This window comes from Trichechus manatus, unplaced genomic scaffold (genome assembly GCF_000243295.1).
Source record: "Trichechus manatus latirostris isolate Lorelei unplaced genomic scaffold, TriManLat1.0 scaffold00050, whole genome shotgun sequence".
NCBI classification, from domain to species: Eukaryota; Metazoa; Chordata; class Mammalia; order Sirenia; family Trichechidae; genus Trichechus; species Trichechus manatus.
In genome coordinates this window covers 15,535,053-15,557,586 of record NW_004443986.1, presented here as the reverse complement: position 1 = coordinate 15,557,586, position 22,534 = coordinate 15,535,053, and the positions used below count along the sequence as shown (strand labels likewise).

The 22,534-nt window shown below is 40.8% G+C and overlaps 1 protein-coding gene across 3 annotated transcripts in view; it reads right to left on the bottom strand.

The window, feature by feature from the left end:
* Window positions 1-22,534, bottom strand: part of CREB5 (cAMP responsive element binding protein 5) — a 467,421-nt gene that overhangs the window by 93,322 nt on the left and 351,565 nt on the right. For all 3 annotated transcript variants that reach the window (XM_004377489.2, XM_004377490.2, XM_004377491.3), the window contains one exon: window positions 17,897-18,007. In XM_004377489.2, coding sequence (XP_004377546.1) covers window positions 17,897-18,007 — 111 coding nt within the window. The remainder of the gene's footprint in view (window positions 1-17,896; window positions 18,008-22,534) is intronic.

Genomic DNA, 22,534 nt, shown 5'->3' with positions numbered 1-22,534 from the left:
CTGAGAAGTCTTCCTTGAGAGACAGTCAGGAGAGTCATGTCACCACCATCACCAGGAAGATGGATTAGGCGCTTACTGTGTACTGGACTTTATCATAACATACTTAGTCGGCTGTTTATTTACCTGGTTCCCACACTGGACTGGAAGCTCCTACAGGCTTGAGTTACAGCTTACTCACAGTTGTATCCCTGAGTATCAAGTATAATATTGGCATTTGGGAGGTGCTCAAAAAAATTTTTTTTGAATGAATGAATGAACCGATTGCTCAATGGACTGATGGAGACATTTTTTTCTATGCTATAAATTTACAAAACAGATCCCTTGGAACAAAGTGAGCTGGGAACTAAGAGATTAATGGTGGTGATGTGACAAATCATCTTTGTCTATGGAACATAGGTGGCTCTTTAGCTTGCCTTTCTTTACAAACCATACCTTGTCTTCACATAACTGGCACTGGAGAACAACTCACTTGTAGATCCCCCTGATCATTAAGCCATGACTTTGTCCAGACTAGCTCTTTAAGAAAATTCCCAGGAGATAAAGTCCACTGCAATGATGGGGTGAGATAAACATGGTTTTTGCTGTGATCCCATGTTCTCACATACCCCATGCTGGTCTACAGAACAGCTGGACTCATTCATCAGATTTGAAAATAATCAGGTCTTCACACTCTGTTATCATGGGCTTGGTTATTCCAAAGGGTATGTTGACAAAGACCCTTCTTAACCATGTCCCAGAGGTCTAACCACCCTCCATCCAAGAACTGGTGAGCTCTATCTCCTTTGCTAGCAGTTCTTCCAAATCCACTTGCAGAGCATAAGGGAAGCTCTCATTCAAACCAATAATGATCCTAGGTGTTTGGAAAAACATAAATGCCGAGAGTTGGCATGGCACCACTCATGTCATAGTGGAATCTCAGGGCTAGACACATTCCAAATATTTGTATAATTTAAAGTAATTTGTGCAGATGCAGTAAAAGTCTATTTCAGGCAATGGTATTTAATATATATTTCTTGGTAAGCCTTTGGTTTCTTATGTAATTTTAGCCCTTCAGCACAACACTAAAATATTTAACGTCATAAAATGTTTTCATAGTTATATGTTTGTGAACAAGCCGTAAAACAATGACACGTGTTTACAATTTGAAAATAAGCTGCATTGAGCTCTGTTTTCTAAAATAAGTCATTAACTATTTTTAAAAAAATCTGAAGAGTCATCTTTATTTTTACACATTTCAATTAATTGACCAATTCAAACAACAGCTGTATAACTCCCATGGGTTTCTAAACACAAGTCATTATAAAGGGCACAGTAAGTTAGTGCATTAATCAAAACTAGGAGTTGAATCCTAGAACTGAGTTTACCACACCATCTTTGCTGAATGATCAAAGGTAAACTACTTAATCTCTCTGAGTCTCAATTTCTCCTCCTTGAGACTATGGTCCTTGTACAGTATGTTTTTTAGCACCATGAATTAAACCAGTAAAAGAAAGAGAAGTATCCTTTGAAGCAGGAAAAAGAGAAGGAAAAAAAAAAAAAAAACCAGAGAGACAGAAAGAGAAATTATTATGTGTCAGGTACTGTACCAAATGAATTCCCTGTATTAACTCATTTAATCCTCAAAACAACCTTATAAAAGAAGTCTTATTGTTATTCCCATTTTATAGATGGGAAAATGAGAAGCAGAGAGGCTAAGCAACCAAATCATACAGGTAGGATCTGAAGCTAGGCAGTCTGATTCTAGTTTTGTTCTCAAACAATGCATCATCCTGCTTTTCAAGGAAAGAGAAATAAACGTTATTCTTAATATCGCTTGAGAGCTATGGTTCCCTTGAGTCTAACCTGACTCGTATGTGAAAGGTGTAAAAATGTTCTGTGTATCTTAAAAGATGAGTTAGCAGTCAGTATTAAGATTGTTGTTAGAGACACAGAAACTTGGTATTTTCCAATTTAACATTCAAGGTTTCAAATATTAAAAAAGGACCCCAAATTCCACGACCTATAGTAATTAGAACTTCTACTGGGGTGCAGAACTGGACTGCATTTGCTGCACAGCTCTGGGTGGGAGCAGAGCAGTCAGCCTGGCCTCCATCCAGGATCAGGATGGCAGTGTGGTTATGCATGGGTTTGGAGGTTCACAACAGTGCCAGGCAAAACTCAGAATCCAGGAACATGAGTTGGAACTGATTCGATGGCAAAGGTTTTTTTTTTTCTGCTTAAAAAAAAAAAAAAGGCTGTTGAAGGGACTAGTGCATATTTGACACTGATAAATATTTACTGACCAATCACTGCTTCCATGGAGTCATTGCATGTCACAAACAGTTAAGAGCTGGACTACTAGCCAAAAGGTTGGTGGTTCAAATCCACCCAGAGGTGCCTCAGAAGAAAGGCCTGGCAATCTGTTTCCAAAAGGTCACAGTCTTGAAAATCATTTGCAGCCACAGTTCTCCTCTGCAGAATTGGGGTCACCGTGAGTCAAAATCGATTCAACAGTAACTAACTAACAACAACAACTCTTTTTCCATTCTTCCAGCCCTACGAGAATCCAGTCACCATGCTGTTTTTAGGTTAACAGCATAAAGAAGAGTCAGATGCTCCTCTAGAGGGACTCAGAACGTGGGCTCTGAAACCAGAGCCAAATCCTGGATCTGGATTAGCTAGTTGGGCATTTTCCTCTGTGAATCCGTTCATTTGCCTATAGAAATGGGCTACCCAACTCATAGGATTGTTGTGAGTATTAAATAATGTAATATATGTAACTGCCTATTCTAAGTGCTTTACATATAGTTAGTTCCTCACTGAATACTCACCACGTGGTAAGCACATGGTAACGCAGCCCGGGATAATCACTCAACCCATGCTTGATATTATTACATAACTAATTGCTCATATTCAGTCATTTGACAAATAGATATTTTGTGCCATCTATGTGCCGGGTATTCAGGTCCCTGCCCTCACAGAGTCTCAGACTAGTAAGGTTATGAATAGTTAGCAGAGGGCCCAGTCAGTCTAAAAATTATACTCCATTAATAGTCCCCGCCATGAGACTTGGACTGCTTATATTTTCTGTTTAACTTTTCTGCTTAGATTTAGCCACATTTAACCATCTAGTAATGATAATAAAGTTTAACCCGTATAAATCTATATACATACATGGTGACTGATGAAATGAAAATGGTCAGAGGTTGATTTGTCATAAATGGGATAAGAAGAGTATCTGTATAATCTTAACTCCGGCAATTGTGAATGGCACACTCTCCCTCGCTGTATTTAAGATACTTAGGCATATATTTAAACAAACAAAGATTTGGTTAGATAAACACTGAAAATGTGGAAGAGCCACATTAATGTTCCTAGGAAAGCCAATAGTTTTGCTACAGGACAGAGGAGAACACCCCAGAGGGTTTCCAAGGAGCAGCTGGTGGATTCGAACTGCCAACCTTTTGGTTAGCAGCTGAGTTCTTAACCACTATGCCACCAGGGCTCCATTTTTGCATTAGATAAATTAAATAACTCTAAAAATCAATAAGCTTAAGGAAATTAAAGAAAAAAACAAACAAACTCAAAACACCACGATTCCAAGCAAAGGAGTGGTATTAAAAAAAAAAAACTAACCAAAAAACCCTTTACTAAATATTTTCTAGGGTATGCATTTAGTCTCAAAGAACAAAAGTATAATTACTAAAGTAAGGTAGTGAAATTGGTTAATTAATAAAAATTTGAAAAATGCGGTAGCAGGAAGATAACCTGCTCTGTCATTACTTCCATGGATTCTGGTACTAACCCCAGTTAAGAAAAATTGACTTAAAGTATAGACAATTTATCAAAAAAGGAAAGCCAGTGGCCAACAAATACAGAAAAAAAATGTTCAACATTACCTGTAATGTAAGAAATGAAAACAAAAACTAGTAAAGATGTTGTTTTAAATGATAACACTCAATTCTTTTGAACTGTACACATTACAAGCAGAAGCGAAAATTTAAATATTAAGAAATTTGACAGTATACGTACAAATCTTGAAAATGTTTATTCCCTTTGACCTGGCAATCCTAATTCTGGCAATCTATCCTAAAGAAGGAATCAGAAATGTGATTAAATAGTTTCAGATGAGTTTTTGTTGTTGTTGTTGTTTATTTGTGTTTGTTGTGTTTTTATAACCAAAGGGCTGTTCCTAGTAGAGAAAATCTGAATATCTAGAAGTAGAAATAAGAAAATGGTTAAATAATTTATGTGATACCCATAGGATAAGCTACACAATCATTAAAATTATGTTTTCAAAAGATACCTAATGAAATGGGAAAATGCACATAATATAATACGAAATAAAAATCAGGATACAAGCAGTATATTCAATGTGATTCCAATTTCGATACATTACATACATGAACAGGGAAAAAAGACAAAGAAACTTTCAATTTTAACATTTCCTGCATTCTGTAAATAACATTCAGTTGATTTTTAAAATTAAAAAAAATGAACGAAATATTATTCTGATGATTAAATAGTACCTGGATTACAGACATATTTAGACTTACAGAAATGAGGAAATGATATACATATAATAAGTTCATAGGATCCACGAATTTGTATAAGAAAATAAGTACTAAACTCCTAGTGCTGTGCCAAGAGGATTTCAATACTGAAGTATTTATTGAAAGTACCTTGATATAAGACAACCTCACTTTTAGATAGAGCCACACCACGGCCCCTGTGGTCTCCACGTAGGGCTTCTCTGTAGCACTGCACTTGGCTGTGGCTGGCAGAGCTCCAGTTACCAATGCAGTGATTTGAGAAATTGTGAGAAGGATTCTCACTTGCTGACACATATCTTTCCCCTGATTTGTTATGGGACCTGAAATTCTACCATTTGTTAATCAACCATTTGAGTTAAGTCCTACCTTCTCCCTAGGACTTTAAAAAGACAAATAGCCCACAGGGTAGAGTGACATATTAAGTCATGGTAACACTTCCATCTAAATTTAGTTTATAAGGTGTTCTTTCATTCATTTTATCAACAAACATTTACTGTGCACCCAGCAAGTGCAGGAGAGATGCTAACCCAGGACACGGAGCCGAATCAAATTAGCCTCTGTTCTCCAGAAGTTTACAGGTTGGCAGTGGGCTGGTACACAGACAATGACAACACAATAAAGCTTTATAAGGAAGGTATAAACAAGGTACAAACTGAGTCCACCCTAACAGAAGATGTGGCTCCTGTCTCCCTGGGGAAGTTGAGAAGATTTCATAGGAAAGGTGCACTCAAGTTGAGTCTTAGAAAAGGAGGACAGGAGTTTGCAGAGGCAAAAGGGAAGTTTGTGCAAAGGAAATAGAATATGATAGGCAAAGCAGCCAGAGAGAACAAGAAGCACTCAGGAAAATGCCAGGTTCATGAAAGAGTCACCATCGTGTGGAGAGATGGTAGGGAAGAGGCTGGAAGGGGCACAGGACCAGACCTGGGCACTTGCATTCCATGGAAACATGAGCACATTCCCATGTGGAGGTGCCAAAAGGGAGATGGAATTTCAAGGAAAGGGTACAAGTGACACACTTGGCCAACTTTGAAATTACCCCCAAGTGTGGTCCTCTTCCCTTACACTTTAGATCCTGGCCGTCTATTGAAATCACGTCACTGTCTTGACTCTCTGGTTGCATTTTTAATATCTCAGAATCCAAGGCCTCAGATGATGAAAATCTTGTCCTCATTAAATGCATATTCTGTTCTGGTGACTGTATGTACACTTGTGAAATAAAAATACTTGGTGTGTGTGGCACTTAAGTATTGTGAGAGCCTACTGGCTCATCTTACTCATACTAAAGCAAATATAACAATCATACAGCACTATCCAGCTAGCTTTTCAAACAAGGGGGAAGAAGAGACAATTTTAAAATTATACCAAGAAGGGGGAAAATGTGCTCTCTGTTATTTTTGGACTTGAACATTGGATTGTTTTATCTTTAAGAAAAGAAAACTGCAAACCTTTAGGAAAACGTTGCTTCCTCTGTCTACCCCAATGCCTCACCTTCCACCACCCTGAAGGCATGAATTTTCTGACCGATCTTCTGTAATTCCCATATAAAAACCCAATTAACACAGAGCCATCACCCCAAAGTGCAAGGCAAACTTTCCTTATTAGTTGTGCTGGGAAAAATCTTGGAAAGTGTAAGCTACATACATTCCAAGAAAAAGACTGAACTATATCTCTGCAAAGCAGAACTTCTCTGTAACAAGATTTGTAAAATTTCTTTTCTTTTTTTCCCCTGGCTCTTCTGACACAAGCTGAACTTACTTGCACAATGTTCCAAAGCTGCCAGGAGCACGCGTATGTGCACATGTGCACAACTACACAGAACAGATGTGCCTGAAAACTTTGAAAGGAGGTGCTCCCAGTCAGCCTGTGTACAATTTCCTTGCCCAGATGCCTCTGACTTCAGGCTTGGGAATGTTAAACAAACACAAAAACAAGACCCAGCAATGCGCGTGCTGGGCTGGGTAACAGAGGCAGTGAGCAAATATTGGGATTATATTTCACCTATTGCCATGGTTACCAAAACAGGGTGGATACTGGCAGAAAGAGAAAGAACTAAAATGAGGAAGACAATGAGTCCTAGGAGAATGTCTGAATGTGTGCATGAGGGGCTGGTTGTGAGGAGGAAGGCAGGGAGAGCCAAGAGAAGAGACTCAATGGAAAGGAGCACTTCAATACCCCTTTGTCTTTGTGGGTGGTGCAACGGTTGTGCTCGGCTACTAATCGAAAGGTTGGTAGTTTGAACCCATCCAGCAGCGTTGGTGGAAGACAGGCCTGGCGATCTGCTTTCAGTAAGATTACAGCCAAGAAAACCCTATGGAGCAGTTCTACTCTGTAACACATGGGGTTGCCATGAGTCGGAATCAACTTGACAGCAATGGGTTTGGTTTCTTTGGTTTTGTATTTGTGAGCAGCAGGCTAAATTACATCCAGCATCATAAAGATTTCTGAAAGTCTGAGAAAGATCCATGCAGACCCCAAGAACACAGTGAAGTTTGCTCTGGTTGGTGGTGAGCAAAATCTAGGTGGTTTGTTACTGGATGTCAAGAGATGAAATACTTGGGGCATATGGCTACTGTGATGACAAGTAAGAACAGCTTGGTGGTCTCAGGAAAAATCACAGGGAATCAGGCCCATTCTCTCTGGCTCTCTGATGGTTGGCTTCCATCCGCAGTCGTTGTTAAAGCAAAAAGCTGATTGATTTTCTTTTGCCTCACTAACCAGACCCTGCCGAAAATAAGTCAGGAAACTCCCTACCTAGAAAGTTCACTATCACAGCCATCAGACAGTGGCTTTCCCCATCAATTCCTGACCCGCACATGGAGAGTAAAGTTCAATAAACTTGAAAACTGGGAACCTGGGTTCTCATTCCCCTTCTGCCACTAATTAGCTATGTGATCTTGAACAAGTTATTAACCTGAACCTCAGGCCTTTGTTTCTCAAAGGAAAGGATTTGGCTAAAATAATCCGTGAGCTCCTTTCCTGCTTTGGAACTCAGTGATTCATGGCCAATGTTAATCTCTCAAATTCCTGTTTTCAAGACAAATATAATCAAATGTATAATCTCGTGCACTTGAGGTTCTGATCTGTTCTGTGGGAATATAAATAAAGGGCTGCTAGCTCTTATGGGTGATCTCATAATCTAACCATTTATATTTTACAAAAAAAAAAAGTATGCTATATTGCTACAGTTTATATTCTACAGTTTAAATGGTCAAAATGGCAATGGCATGTGAAAAAGTTATACTTTCAGCCACAGAAAGAGGAGCTGGAGCTTCTACTAGGTCTCAAGGAGTGTTGTTGCTTTTATTCATTTAATAACAATAGCTAAGCTCAAATTCAGGACTTGTCTTAGTCAGATAGAAATATGGAGAAAGTTCCTTTCCAGTTTTTAGCTGATGAAGCCCAAAGAAGCTAAAAAAAAAAAAAGTTGCTGTTGAGTCAATTCCAGCTCATGTGTGTCAGAGTAGAATAGTACTCCATGGGTTTTTAATGGCCTGTTTTGGTTTTTCGGAACTAGATCACCAGGTCTTTCTTCCGAGGTGCCTCTGGGTGGACTCGAACCTCAACTTTTCAGTTAGAAGCCAAGCACATTAATAGGGGCTCCAGAAAGCTAATGAGTATAAGCTAATAGGTGGCTAGCCTGAACTATTGATATGAGCTTCATTCTACTTTATACCACTGAGTTTTGTTTTTATAAGGATATGCTTTCATTCAGAATAAATAACCTAGGACACCAGAAGGAGACAATGGGATAAAGTAGAAGTGGGACAAAAATCAAAGAAGACCTGGACTCAGGGCCTAGTTATGCCACTGGATGAAGCTGAAAAGGTCACTTAACCTCTTTGTGTCTATAAAATGGGGATAGTAATATTACCCACTTAACTCAACAGGGTTTCTATGAGGCTTTAATGAGACAGTGCATGTGGAAGTGCTTTGCAATGTGTAAAAACGCTACTAATATAAACTCATAGGATGATCATCCCCACTGCTGGAAAACCATTATGGTTAAAGTCCAGGACCAAGGACCCAATGCCTGAGTTCGCATCCCAGCACCATATTTTACCTGCCAGGCATTCTTCCACAGGTTACTCAACCTCTCAGTTTATAAAATGAAATTAAAAATAGTAGCTCCCTCATTGGAGTGTTATAAAAATTAAATGAGATAATATTATGCATAGTTCCTGTCACATGCATAATAAATGCTTAATTAATATTAACAATTACTATTGTCTATAATGATGTTTTAAGAAGGCAAATTGCTTATAAAATGAGACCAAAAAAAAAAAAAATCCAGTTGCTGTGGAATTGATTCCAACTCATGGTGACCCTATGCGTGTCAGAGTAGAACTGTGCTCAACAGGGTTTTCAATGGCTGATTTTTTGGAAGCAGATCTCCAGGCCGTTCTTCTGAGACACCTCAAGGTGGACTCGAACTGACAACCTTTCAGTTAACAGCTGAGTGCTTAACCATTTTTGCCATCTAAGGACTCCACAAAATGAGACACCTCATATATATTAGTGAGAGCATAAGTTTTGTTGTTGTTGTCATGGAATCTTCCATTAATTCAAATTTATTTACATATTGGACAGTGATATGTACAGCAGTGAGGGACAGTGATTCTGAAAAAAGTGGTAACCTTTGTCCATCACCGTGCTCTCAATCATTGGCTACGGGGACACATGCCAGCCAGCATGATTCGAAAGTTAATGAGAGCTTCTTCAAAGTCAACAGCATTTCCTGCCTCACCACAGAGCTTCTGAGAAGTAGACAGCCTATTCATTCACCAGTTTTTATTCCTCAACTTTTAGGAAGTGAAGCTGAGGATGATTAAAGGAAATAGGCAAATCATACCGCTGCATTTCTCAAGAGTGCCAGGGAGATGTTACCTGGAGACTGGCTTTTCAAGCGTATAAACTTTCCAGGCAACACCCTCTGGAGCCAAGCTCCTCTGTGATTTATCTGTGGACAGTGGGTGGCCAAGGGGCACTGTAGACAAATACTTATCCAACTCGATTATTAGGGAGGGGAAAGGCAAACACAAACATACCCAGGTTGACATTCAAAACAAAGTGGATATTTAACCACGATTGCTTACTATACCACCCCCGTTCCTGTCTGCCTGTCGGCCAGGAGGAAACCATAATCCAAGAAAAGATGTACTGTCCATAACTTATCAGTGCAGCTGATGGCAAAAGCACAGTTCTGAGTAGAAAAGTCAAGAGCAGAGTTTTGAGCCCAGCATTGTGTTCAAGTGATTGCTGGATCTCCCTAAGTCTTCCCCAGGTCTTGGTGTCCTTACGTGTGAAATGGGGGATTTAGACAAGGTCTTTGCTAAGTACCTTCCATCTCTGAAAGTCCTTGACTCTCCAGTCTTATTAGTTTCTTTCTTTCATATATGTGTGTGTGTGTATATATATACAAACTAAAAAAAACCCCAAAAAACCCAAACCTGTTGCCATCGAGTTGATTCTGACTCATAGGGACCCTATAGGACAGAGCAGAACTGCCCCATAACAGTTTCCAAGGACTGCCTGGTGAATTCGAACTGCCAACCTTTTGGCTAACAGCCAAGCTCTTAACCACTGCGCCACCAGGGCCCCATGCTGTAGGTAGGTGAAATTGACAAGTCAACTTCGACTCATAGTGACCCCATATGTTACAAAGTAGAAATGCCCCATAGGGTTTTGCTGACTGTAATCTTTATGGAAGCAGATCATCAGGTCTTTCTCCCTCAGAGCCGCTGGGTGTGTTCAAACCGCCGACCTTTTGGTTAGCAGCCAAGCACTTAACCGTTGTTGCACCACCAGGGCTCCCTCGCTCTCTGTATATATACATATTCAATAAACTACAAACCTAACTATATACAAAGTATTGGCAGTCAATGACAAAATATAGCATAAATAGTCCTTCACAATGGAAGAACAGCATTTGGTATTGATAACTCTCAATTTCTAGGAGGCTAGTGATACTCTAAATTCTATTTTCTAAGGAACAGTCAGAGTGCTTTTCTCTCAAGAAAGAATACAACGGGATATTGTTTCTAGATATCTTTAAAAGAAATCAAATGTGGTCAGCCACTCTTTACAGGCTGATTTCTTAGCTTAGAATTTACCTAACTTTTCCTCTTTTCTTTCTCAGCTTGGCCCCTACCTACACCACCCCACCCCCAACTCCATTGCTCGGATTTGGTTCCTTCCTATTACTTCAATTCAACTAAACTCAACTCGGTAAAATCCCGTTCTCAATTCATGGGTCCTTTCTCTGTATAAGGAGCTTACACAACTCAAGGATAGTCTTTAAGGAGCTTACAATCAATCACGGTGGGGAACCAAACACGTAAAACAAGGCGAGAAGTATTCTTTTTTTTTTTTTTTAAATTGTACTTTAGATGAAGGTTTACAGAACAAACTAGTTTCTCATTAAGGAGTTAGTACACATATTGTTTCATGACATTGGTTAACAACCCCATGACATGTCAACACTCTCCCTTCTTGACCTTGAGTTCCCTATTACCAGCTTTCTTGTCCCCTTCTGCCTTCTAGTCCTTGTCCCTGGGCTGTTGTGCCCGTTTAGTTTCATTTTGTTTTATGGGCCTGTCTAATCTTTGGATGAAGGGTGAACCTCCAGAGTGACTTCATTACTGGGGGCCATACTCTTGAGGTTGCTCCAGTCTCTGTCAGGCCAGTAAGTCTGGTCTTGTTGTGTGAGTTAGAATTTTGTTCTACATTTTTCTCCAGGTCTGTCCGGGACCGTCTACTGTGATCCCTGTCAGAGCAGTCAGTGGTGGTAGCCGGGCACCATCTAGTTGTATTGGACTCAGTCTGGTGGAGGCCATGGCAGTTGTGGTCTATTAGTCCTTTGGACTAATCTTTCCCTTCTATCTTTAGTTTTCTTCATTCTCCCTTGCTCCCGAAGAGGTGAGACCAGTGGAGTATCGTAGATGGCCGCTCACAGGCTTTTAAGACCCCAGACGCTACTCACCAAAGTAGAATGCAGAATATTCTCTTTATAAACTATGTTATGCCAATTGAGCTAGATGTTCCCCAAGACCATGGTCCCCACAGCCCAAGCGAGGGGGTTTTTAACTAAAAATGTGTTTGGATAAAAAGGCAGTGAAGCTGGACTAGTGAGGGAGGCCACACAGCTCTGTCTAAACGATGAGGGAAGTTGAATACTACAAGCCACTCCACATCTTTTCCAGATTATCTGGAGTTTTAATTATCCTTGCCATCCTTGTCTCTCATTTGTATGTAAATATAAATTAAACTGAAGGAACTTGATTTAATCTGCTGGTTAATGACAAGTGGTTAATGACAATATTTTTATTCAAAGGATGAATGTTGTGATAAGAAAAGCTTTGTCATTAGCATATGAGATGTTAGCCTAAAGGCCTGGTAACCTACTTCCAAAAATCAATCAATGAATACCCTACGGATCACAACGGTTCGTTCGATCCAAAACCAATCACGGGGATGGCGCAAGACCAGGCAGCGTTTTCTCCTGCTGTGCACGAGGTCACCATGAGTCGGGGGCTGACACCACAGCAGCTAACAACAACCACAAAGTGATGTGACCTTGGCAAGTTTTTTAATTTTCTGGGGCCTCAGTTGTCCCAGCTACAAAATGGGGACAATGCCCCTGTCACGGTGCTGTCCCGAGGACAGAGTCAGGTCCCAGCTGTTCAACGCCTGTACCGACATATAACAGGGGCTGAGGAAACACTGGGGTCCGCTCTGTCCACACCTCCTGCCTACTATAAATACTCTCCAGCCTTCACTACCTCCGTTCAAACTTAAGGTCAGGTCTGGGTGGAGTGGCCAGAGCCCTCCCCAAATAGTTGTTTATATGTTGTCCTACATTTTATTCAGAGAAAGAAGATAGCACAAGTTTTTTTCTTCTTCTTTTTTTTTTTTAAAGCTTAGTTCGCATCCGAATCAATTGTCAGTTTCTATTAAAAAAAAGAAAAAGAAAGAAAACTCTTCGAAAGCTAGATATTGTCACTGTTGTCAGTTGCCATCTAATGGATTCCAACTTATAGTGACCCCATGTATGCAGAGTAGAACTGCTCCACAGGGTTTTCAAGGCTGTGACCTCTCAGAAGCAGATTGCCAGGCCTTTCTTCTGAGGCACCTCTGGGTGGGTTCGAACCACCAACCTTTTGGCTAGTCGTGGAGCACTTAACCATTCCCACAAGTAAAAATGACTGAAAATCTACCCCAGTCTGAGAACACCATAACTACATGTCTGTAGAATCACTGGCATCCTGTAGAGGCTGGAAATGTGTCCTCTATTGTTCGCCCTCCCCTCCCTGCTGTCTCTCTACTCCTCCCTTTTTCCCTTTCTCTCTGCCCATCCTCATATTCCCTTCTGTTTCCCCTTTAAACAAAAACAAAAACAAAAAACCCACTGCCTTCGAGTCAATTCTGACTCATAGCGAGCCCGTAGGACAGGGTAGAACTGTCCCATAAGGTTTTCAAGGCTGTGTATCTTTAAGGAAGCAGACTGCCACATCGTTCTCCTGTAGACTGAGTGGAGGGTTGTAACTGTGGACCTTTCCATTAGCAGCCAAGTGCTTAACCACTGCACCATCAGGGCTCCTCTTTTCCCTTTCAGTGTTAAAAATGTCAACCAAGTATCCAGTGAATGCCCTTTCTAGCAGACTCCACTTTCATCGAAGACACCCATCATTCCCGGAATCCCGAAGAACCTATTGTTTGGGGTGGTTAGAAAGAGGGAAGGCCCACACAGCTTTGCATCTGCTCTGACTCCCAAATGAAATCCAGTATGTGTTTATTCACTTGTATAATTGTGAAGCCATATATCTGTTGGCTTAATTCTTCAGAAAAAGAACCTATAAAACTATAGTATAATCCGCCAGAATTACGGTAAAACTAGTTGGGCAGCTGCGGCTACAGTAAACTGAAGTACACTGCTTGATACTAAACCCAAAAAACTAAACATATTGACATCGAGTCAATTTGGGATCATGGTGACCCCATGCGTTACAGAGTAGAACTGAGCTCGATAGGGTTTTCTTGGCTACAATCTATGGAAGCAGATAGCCAAGCCTTTCTTCCACAGCACCAACCCTTACTTTAGTAACTGAAAGCAAACCATTTGTGCCATCCAGGGACCTTATTAATTCAGAAAATGAGCATGTGTGCTTCTTGATTTAGGATGTACTAGATTCATGCACTGTAGCATTTATTGAGGACATCTATTTTGCTCCTTCTTACAATATCAATTGCTGATCTGGGGGGCAAAGAAACTGATGTACTCGAATGGGTAATCCCTAATCAGCAAGTTTTCTAACACAGTCGTAAGTGGAATGCAATACTGTCTTCAACTTTGTCCACCTCCAAGACCTCCAAGTTTCACCAGAGATTCAGGATGATTGTTTTTGTCAGCGGCCAATAGAGAGTGAATGGACACTCTTGACACCACTGCTCACAGGAGAAAAAGCCTACAGTGTTGTTGTGTGGGCAACACCTCCCCGTAGCTCTCTCGTTACTTGCGCGCTCTGAGAACACACCCTGCCAAGTGCATTTATCACAATAGCCCATGTGTGACCTTTGCAAAAGTCCTTGAAAACAGTGAAACGAGAGTCTTAGCTGAAATCTGGAATCCATTCCAGTCTGACACAAGAAGAAAATTAGGCATAGAACAACAAAGCCCATAGTTCAGAGAAACCTGGGGAGGCTCTGGCTGACATTAAAATCATGGGTTTTTTTTTTTCCTTCACTAGTTTGTATTTCATAAAAGCTTTTCATCTGAACAGCCCAAAGCTGCTAGAAAATTCTTACAGTCTGTAGATCGCAAGAGCTGCTTGTTCCAGTGAATAAGGCAAGCATAAGAAGATCAGAGATACTAAATGACATATTAAAATTCACTTACTTAAACTTTTCCAAACTGCTAAATAAATTCCATTATTTCAAATATAAGTGGTCAGTACTACCGTGTTTTCCTTTTGTTTAATGTATTGGCAACAATGAAGGTAGGGGTGGGAGCCCAGGGCAGAGAGAATAACCGTGCTCCCTAAGCCCTAACCCCAAGATAAAGAGTTCACTACCCCGCACATGGTAGACCTGGAAATAGCTATTCACTCAGTACATGAATTAGAAGGATATTGTGCTTGCTCAATAAATGTAATTTGACACTCATTTTTGGGATCACGCTATTTTTTTTGTAAGTATAGAGTAACTCCCTTTTGTCTTTGGATAAAATCACTCAGTATTAATTTGCCAAATCATTTTTTTTTAACTTCATACACATAAATGACTTCCTACCTTTGGAAGCATTTTCCTTCTTTGCTAGCAAGAACAGGGGTCAGGACACTTTTGAGTCAAGGAGTGGCATAAAATCCAGTGAAAATCAATTGGCGGAGAATCTTGGTTTGGAATAGTGTTTCAGAATCCATCTAAAGTTGTCTGGAAGGTCCCTCAAAAGGGACACAGACCCTGAACCAATGAAGAGGATGTAAAAATAACCCAGCTAGGAGTGTAGCATCTGATACTGAGACCCAGAACACTTATTCATGAACACAAATAACTTAATCTTGTTTTCTTCTTAAGTACCTTCACAGTTCATTTTTCTTAAAAAAAAAAAAAAAGTAAATAGCAATACTTTGGTCCAGGGCTTCAAACCAGTTCTTGGTTCAGTCATGGCTGAGGCAGCGACACTGGAACAGACTCGAATTTTTAAAATTTGGGTCACCCGGAACAGAAACCAGAATGGGAAAATTACAGGTTGAAGCCCTGCTAGAAACTTAATCTCCCTCATAGAAAACAGGAGCAGTATATGTGTTGCATAGCAACCAAATCTCTTGCCTATTGGATTCTGCGCAGAGTTGGAAACAGTGATGCCTGGCTTAAAGATGGCTGCTTACTGCGCCACTTTGAACGTGTGTCCTAGCAATAATCCAGTCTCACACATCAGGCTCCTAAAAGGGCTCTCTACGTCGCTTCAGAATCTCTCATTCTAGGGCTTCGATCCATGATTTTTCCCATCCCGGTTATGTTCTGGATCACCCAAATTTCTATTTCTATTCTGGTTTCACTTAGTTGGCCATGGCTGAACCAGTTCAAACAGATTCAAAGCCCTGCTTTGGTCTCTGCAGTGAGTGAATTGCTTAATATGGCCCTTCTAGCTACAGTCTTTGTGATTCCTACACAATGACTGGGTGGGACTATGCAAATAAGGTGCTTGTGGCCCACCAAGGGGATTGGACAGCCTGATGCTAATGCAAATAAGGTTCATGGAAACTTGTGGGGTTGGGACCATGCAAATAAGGTGTATGGAACCTTAACAAGGAGATTGGTCAGTTTTGCCATCCCATTAGGCTTAAAATGAGCCATCCCAGAGATGGAAAGGGGGGACCTCACTACCACCAAGAAAGAAGAGCTGGGAGCAGAGTGTGTCCTTTGGACCTGCGGTCCCTGTGCTAATAATCTCCTAGACCCAGGAGACAGCTGTAATACCAGGGAAGGTACGAGATGGCGAGAAGAAACAGCAGAAAACCGGCAGCAACAGAACCGAGAGATTTGCAGGAGAGACGCCGTTGTCTTCACAGAGCAAGAAAGCTGAATGCCTTCAGGCAGGAGGCTCGCTGGTGGAGTCGGGTGCCTCTGAGCACTTATCAGTGGAGCTAAAGAGTTTTGTAACACTTGCCCAAGCAGAGCAGAGGCCTGGCCAGCCTAAGAACCCCAAAAGGCCAAGGGGTTGAGGGCCAGGGAGAGGCCTGCCTGTGGGCACAGCCAAGAAGCTGTCTTGACCAAAGAACTCTATCCTGAGTCGTTTCTGATCCTGAACTGTAACCTGGTACTTCCCTAATAAGCCCTATAATCATGGGTATTGTCTGCGAGTTCTGTATGGTCACTGTGACAAATTATCAAACCCAGCATAGGAGAAGAGAGTGCTGTGGGAGGGACGGCTGGTATAGGAATTGGTAACAAGGATGGAGTGAGGAAGTATGTTTGACCTCTACTTAACAGCAATCTGTCTTGGGCTGTTGATGCTGATAATGATTTCTTTCTCCTTCCCCTTGTGAAGTTAGACAAGGAGGTCTGATGCTGCCGCCATTTCATTCTTAGAGTTGGCGCCAATTTTTTTAGTCTCCAAAACATATGCCAGTTTGAACTTTACTCTGCCAGCAAGTATTTGGTTTGGCTCTGCAGGGCTCAAGTTGAAAAAATATTTGCCAATTCCAAAAAGATTTAATGAGCTTTTCTGCAGATGCTGGTGCCATTTGGCATGTCACAGGGTCTGTGGTACAGCAAAGAGAACTCTCTTAACAAGGTAGCCAACTCTGGGAGTTCAGTCGCTTCCTTGGGTCAAGAAGCTGGAAGTCAATTGAGTGAAGTCTCCAAGGGACAGTGGCCAAAGCAGGCGTCAAAAAAACTCTTGTTGTCGTTGAAAACGAAGTCACTGGATCTGACTCCACTCCTACACAGGAACTGATAGCTGACTTTTGGAACTGTCAACAACATCCTCACACTCACCATCAGGCATGGTCCCTAGTGCTGTCAGTCAGCAAGTCAAATGCATCTCCAGCTTTTGGCAAAAGCAATCCTGATCCAATGACAGATACTAAAAAAATTTGCTGCAGTGTATTTTATTGTCATCTGATACCTTTCTAATTGTGGTGTCGAGAATTTCACCATGATAGTAACTCCACTAAATATAACCAGCATGTTTACTTCATATTGCAAAGACTGACGTGCATCGCTTTCATTAATATTTAGTAGGATATGGATGCATAATTCTATCACTGTGATTGAAAATACTGGCCTTCTGTACATAAATCTCTTATGTTAAAAGCCACTTAAGATTGGCAGCTGAAATCATGTGCTTCAGTAAGGGTTTTAGTTAACCTCTTAGGAAAGAAGTCTCTGATCCTTTCAAATCGATGTTATATCTGACAATTAAAACAAAAAATGCAAAATATTTCTACAATAGTATGTGCTTAAGAATCAAATGCCTGTTTTAATGGACGTGGGTGTATAGGGAGAGTGGCATTGAAGTGTAACTACCTTGAAGAAGGAGAAAGTCCAGATTATTTTTATTATACATTTTGAGCAAATACTTGAGTGCATCCTGTCCCAACTCCTATGGATTTTCCAAAACTTCTAAATGTCCCTTTCACCAACACCACACGCTGATCCAGTGCTTGTTAAATGATTATTCGACGCCAAGGTTCAGTAACAAATACCCTCAAAAAGAAAGCCAATCTCTCTACTGCCTTTCCACAGGAAGACCTATTCACTAAAACAAAGATGGAACCGTCTACCTTAACTGAAATTTTGGAGTCAGAGTAGAAGTCATGAGAAAAAGTCATGAAAAATGAAAGGATGATTATACTGTTATTTACCATTTTGGCTTCTGAATGCATTGGCTGGACTTGGGGAGAAGCACAGGGGTTATTGAGATTTGGACCTTGCATCCCCATGATGTTGGAGTTCACTGACATTTGTCTCTCCATCTAAAAGAAAGAAAAGCAACAGAATTAGAAGTCTGAGAAAGGCAGTCTAGGTCTTATACAATGCTGCATTTCTCCTTCAAGTGAACTGTTCGGCATTTCTTTAAGTAATTCCTGAGAAAGCCTTTTTGATGAAGGGTAAGCAATGCACTTCTGAGTCTCAAATGCAAGCATGTGTATGAAGCCTCCAAAGTTGTGCCTTCTCTAGAAGACGCCCCATACCAAAAGGAACTGTGTTGTCATTGAAGGTGATTTTCAAGCAAAATTACAGACTATTTCCACTTTTGCAAACACTACACAACCACTAACCGTGATTATTTTTACTGTCGTAAAGAATAATTGCATAGAAAAAATACTGAAGGATATTTACCAAATGGTTATCTTGGATTATCTATGTCTTCTCTGCCACCCCTCCTAAATTTTATACAGTAAACACGAATCATTTTGGAAATAAGAAGAAAAAAAGCAAAATTAATTTTAAAATCAATGACCTCAAAGATGGTGGGACTTCCTGTCTCTCTAGCTCATAAACAGCATTAAAACGATTCAGCCCAGAGAGTTGAGTTGCTGTCCCTGACACATCTCCTCTTCCTTGTTCACCTAGTCAAGACTCTATGCAGCAATCGTCTAGGGCTCACAGCAGGGACAGGCCCTTGGGGAGGTGACAAAGCAGTTGAGGGTATTGCATGACACATGAAGGACTGCTCCCACATTGTTCTCCTGCTGGCCTGCCATTGTGTCTAGAATGAACACCACCCAAATACCTGAATTGATTCCTAGCATCTTTGTCTCCAGAGTGTCCCCCTTCAAAAGGTAAATATAAGAAAATCTCTATTTCAGTCAGGGAAGGGTGTCTGATTAATAATATTTTCTGTTTAGTAGGGAATTAGCACTTTTCAAACAACTAGAATAAAACAAGTCCACTTAATAATGAAATCACACAGAAGATCATTAGACTTGACTCTGGGAAAGAAAAATGCCTCAATGAAAATGTTTTTCCATTTTTTGCCTAACGATGGAAATAAAAACAATGGTTGGAAATTTTAGGGATCCAGCTTTCTGCTCAAATTAGCGTAGGTAGTCTTGGAAAAAATGAAGGTCCTTATCACTAGAAGTGTTCCGAAGAACAGGGAATGAAAATCTCACAGAGTGAAGCTTTAGAGGAACAGTTGAACTAAATGACCCTTTGCATTGTTGAGATGCTATGACTCTGTAATTCCTATTGTGCCCACCCTGGGTTGGGGGTGGTATCATTATGTCATTAATTTGTGGATTAGCAGAGGTGCTAGTTACAGCCCTTCTCTGTAAGTGGTGGCTACTCCCCATGACAATAAGGCACCATTAGCCTTACCTTAGCCTGAATTAGCTTAGTGTGATGTGTGAACTGTTTCAGGGGGAGCTATTTAATGAAGGAGAATTTTCTTTACACTCCAGAGCACTTCAGCAAAACATTTGGACCTTACCAATTCAAAATCAAACGTGCACATACACACTCCATGTACCCCCAAATCTCCAGACAGCCTAGGTACTCAAACTTTGAAGTAATAAAGAATTCAAAAGTTTTGCTGCTCTAAAAAATTGCTTATTACTTATAACTCCCTCTTCCAAAGGCTGGGTGCATAGGAGAGTTGGAATAGCATCAGACGTCTTATTCAAATCGGTGACCGTCTCCTAGAGGATAATCAAAGCCCAAATGAGCTTTTGTTTTCAGTTTTCCAAAGAAGGATCTTTCAGAAGTCTATAATTGTCCAGAATCTTCCAAGCTACTAGTTATTTTGTACTACAGAGTGGTGAGAGTAGCCCATTTGCCACCTCTGGATTCAGAAGTTAACAATGGTTCCCACATTTCAGAAAAATTATAGTCTATGACTATTTCTCTAGAAAGAAAGGCCTAGCAATCTACTTCTGAAAATCAGCCAGTGAAAGCTCTATGGATGATAGCAGACAGATCTGCAAATGATCACAAGGATGGTGCAGGACAGGGCAGTGTTTCATTCAATTGTCCACGGGGTCACCATGAGTCGGGGGCCAACTTGATGGCAGCTAATAACAACGTGACTATATCTACCCCATGAATCACAAAATTACTGGTTTTAGCAAGGTCGTAGAGCTACTCAAATTAAATAGAATATTAAAAACAGGCTGATTTCTCTATCTAAAAACAAAAAATAAAAAGCATTTTTCCATGTTAACACATGTTGTCAACGGAGCCTCTTCAAAACAACTATTTGGTGCTTTGCACGAACAAGGCTCTGCACCACGAGCTTGGCTTCAGTGACTTCACTAGAATTAAGAGACCAGAAGGTGGGAGTGCCTTTGCTCAGTACTGAGCAACATGTAGCATTACAGGTAAAACACCCAGGTAAAGATTTCACCCTTTTCTGAGCTTTATTTATTTCTTTTTTACCTTCATACAAACTGAAAAATAGAATGTCTGCGGTTCACTGAGCTCTTGTAATTATAATGGGTGTTCATATTCCTAAGTTGTTTAATCATTTGACTTTCAAAATATGACTCACAACCCAGTGAACGCATTCAAGGCAAAGCCTGCCTTGTTCATCACTGTCTCCCCAGCATCTAGCACGGTACTTGGCACATGCATAGGACGGTGCTCGACAAGAGTGTGTGGAGTGAATGAATGTACGAATGAATGAACAAATACATCATTTTGCTTCAGCTCTGAGGCTTTGTGAAATGTGTGGTCTCACAGCATGCATACAAATCGGTCAAGAATCTCATCTTACCTAAAGACATAAACTTCCCTTTTATACCTAGGGAATCATAGCTGCCTGGGGCAGGAACTCTAGGGGATGAGGTTCTCCTCTAACCATGCTTGAAATGCCAACGTTTTAGCACCAAAGTTGGTGATATGATCATAAGAAAGGAGAATTCCAGATTTCTAGGAGTCCCTGGGTGGCACACATGCTTAATGTGCTCAGCTGCTAACCAAAAGGTTGGAAGTTCCAGTCCACCCAGAGATGCCTTGGAAGAAAAGCCTGGTGATCTACTTGTGGAAAATCAGTCACTGAAAACCCTACAGGGCACAGTTTTACTCTGATATGGGGTTGCCATCAGTCAGAATCAACTCCACTGCAACTGGTTTTACTGATTATAAATGATAGGATGTACTTTTTGGAGCTCTCATATTAATTTTCTTTAGTTACATTAGTGTCACTGTACACCAGAGCTTCTCAACCTTGGCAATACTGACGTTGTGAGCTGAATAATCCTTTGCTGTGAGGGCTGATCCTGTGCATCATAAGATGTTTAGCAGCATCCCTGTCCTCTACCCATTAGGTGTCGGTAGTCCCACTCTTCCCGTCCTTCCCAGTTGTGTCAATCAACAATGTCTCCAGACATTGCCGAATGTCCCCAGGAAGCAAAACTACCCCCGGCTGAGAACCACTGGTCTCCACTGATGCCTGTTACGACGTGCACGTCACTGACATGGGTTTGGAAACGCGCATGGGGGTGACATCTCTGACTTCTCTCTACGATGGCTCTTGACTATGCACTTAAACTTTTGCTTTATTCTCAAGTATCAACAGGAAATCAGGGAATACGATGAGATGATGTGGTGGAAACTAGTGTCAGGTTCTCAAAGTTGCCTTTTCTCTGGGCTCTTTCAGCCCAAGTACCCATCTCTGCTCCCTGAGAATGGTACACAGTTTGGACAAGTGGAAAAAAAGTCACTGAGGTGGTATTTTTCTAGTGAATGCACAGAAGTTTGAAAAAAAAAAAAACCTAGCTTTGGACAAGTAGGATTTGGAGCCTCAGTGAAGGCAGTTGAGGTGGAAGTGGTCATGCACTTATTTGGTTTGAATAAAATTTGAGATAATTGCATTGACGGTACTGTTTTCCTTCATCCAAAGGGGTCTCAGGAGAGAAATGCAGGTAGCATTAACTGGCTCACTTTGTCCTTCTGGAGCAATTTTGCAAAGACTTTTTCTAACCTGATGACTATCCAGTATTTATAACGGGCAGGTCCATTTCTCTAAATTGGGGCCAAGCCTTTCCCAGCTCCTTGCCTACATTCTGAGAAAATTTCTCATCCAGGGTTGATCTGAGCTGCTTAGCGTGAGTTGAGACGTGCATTCTAGTCCCAGCTCTTCAGGGGCAACACTGGCGGGACCACACCAGGTGACACCAAAATGACTGTTAATAAATTTTTGTGCAGTGTTTCAGCAGAAATTTATTATTTTTTATAAAAATAACCCTGTAGTTAGTTATAACAACAAAAACGTTTTTTGTAAGCCTAGGCATATCAATGTACCTACAAGGCTAAAATCTATGCTAATTTACTTTTTGTGTCTTCTAATGTTATCTGGTCAGAATTATCATTATTATTCAATTACAATGACGCTTCGAATCACGTGGTTTTGTCTGCACGCGCTACAAGCACGCACGTTGTTTTCATTAAAAAAAAACTTGTTGCTGTCGAGTTGAATCCACCTCCTACTGACCGTATAGGACAGAGTAGAACTGCTCCATAGGGTTTCCAAGGAGTGGCTGATGGATTCAAACCGCTGA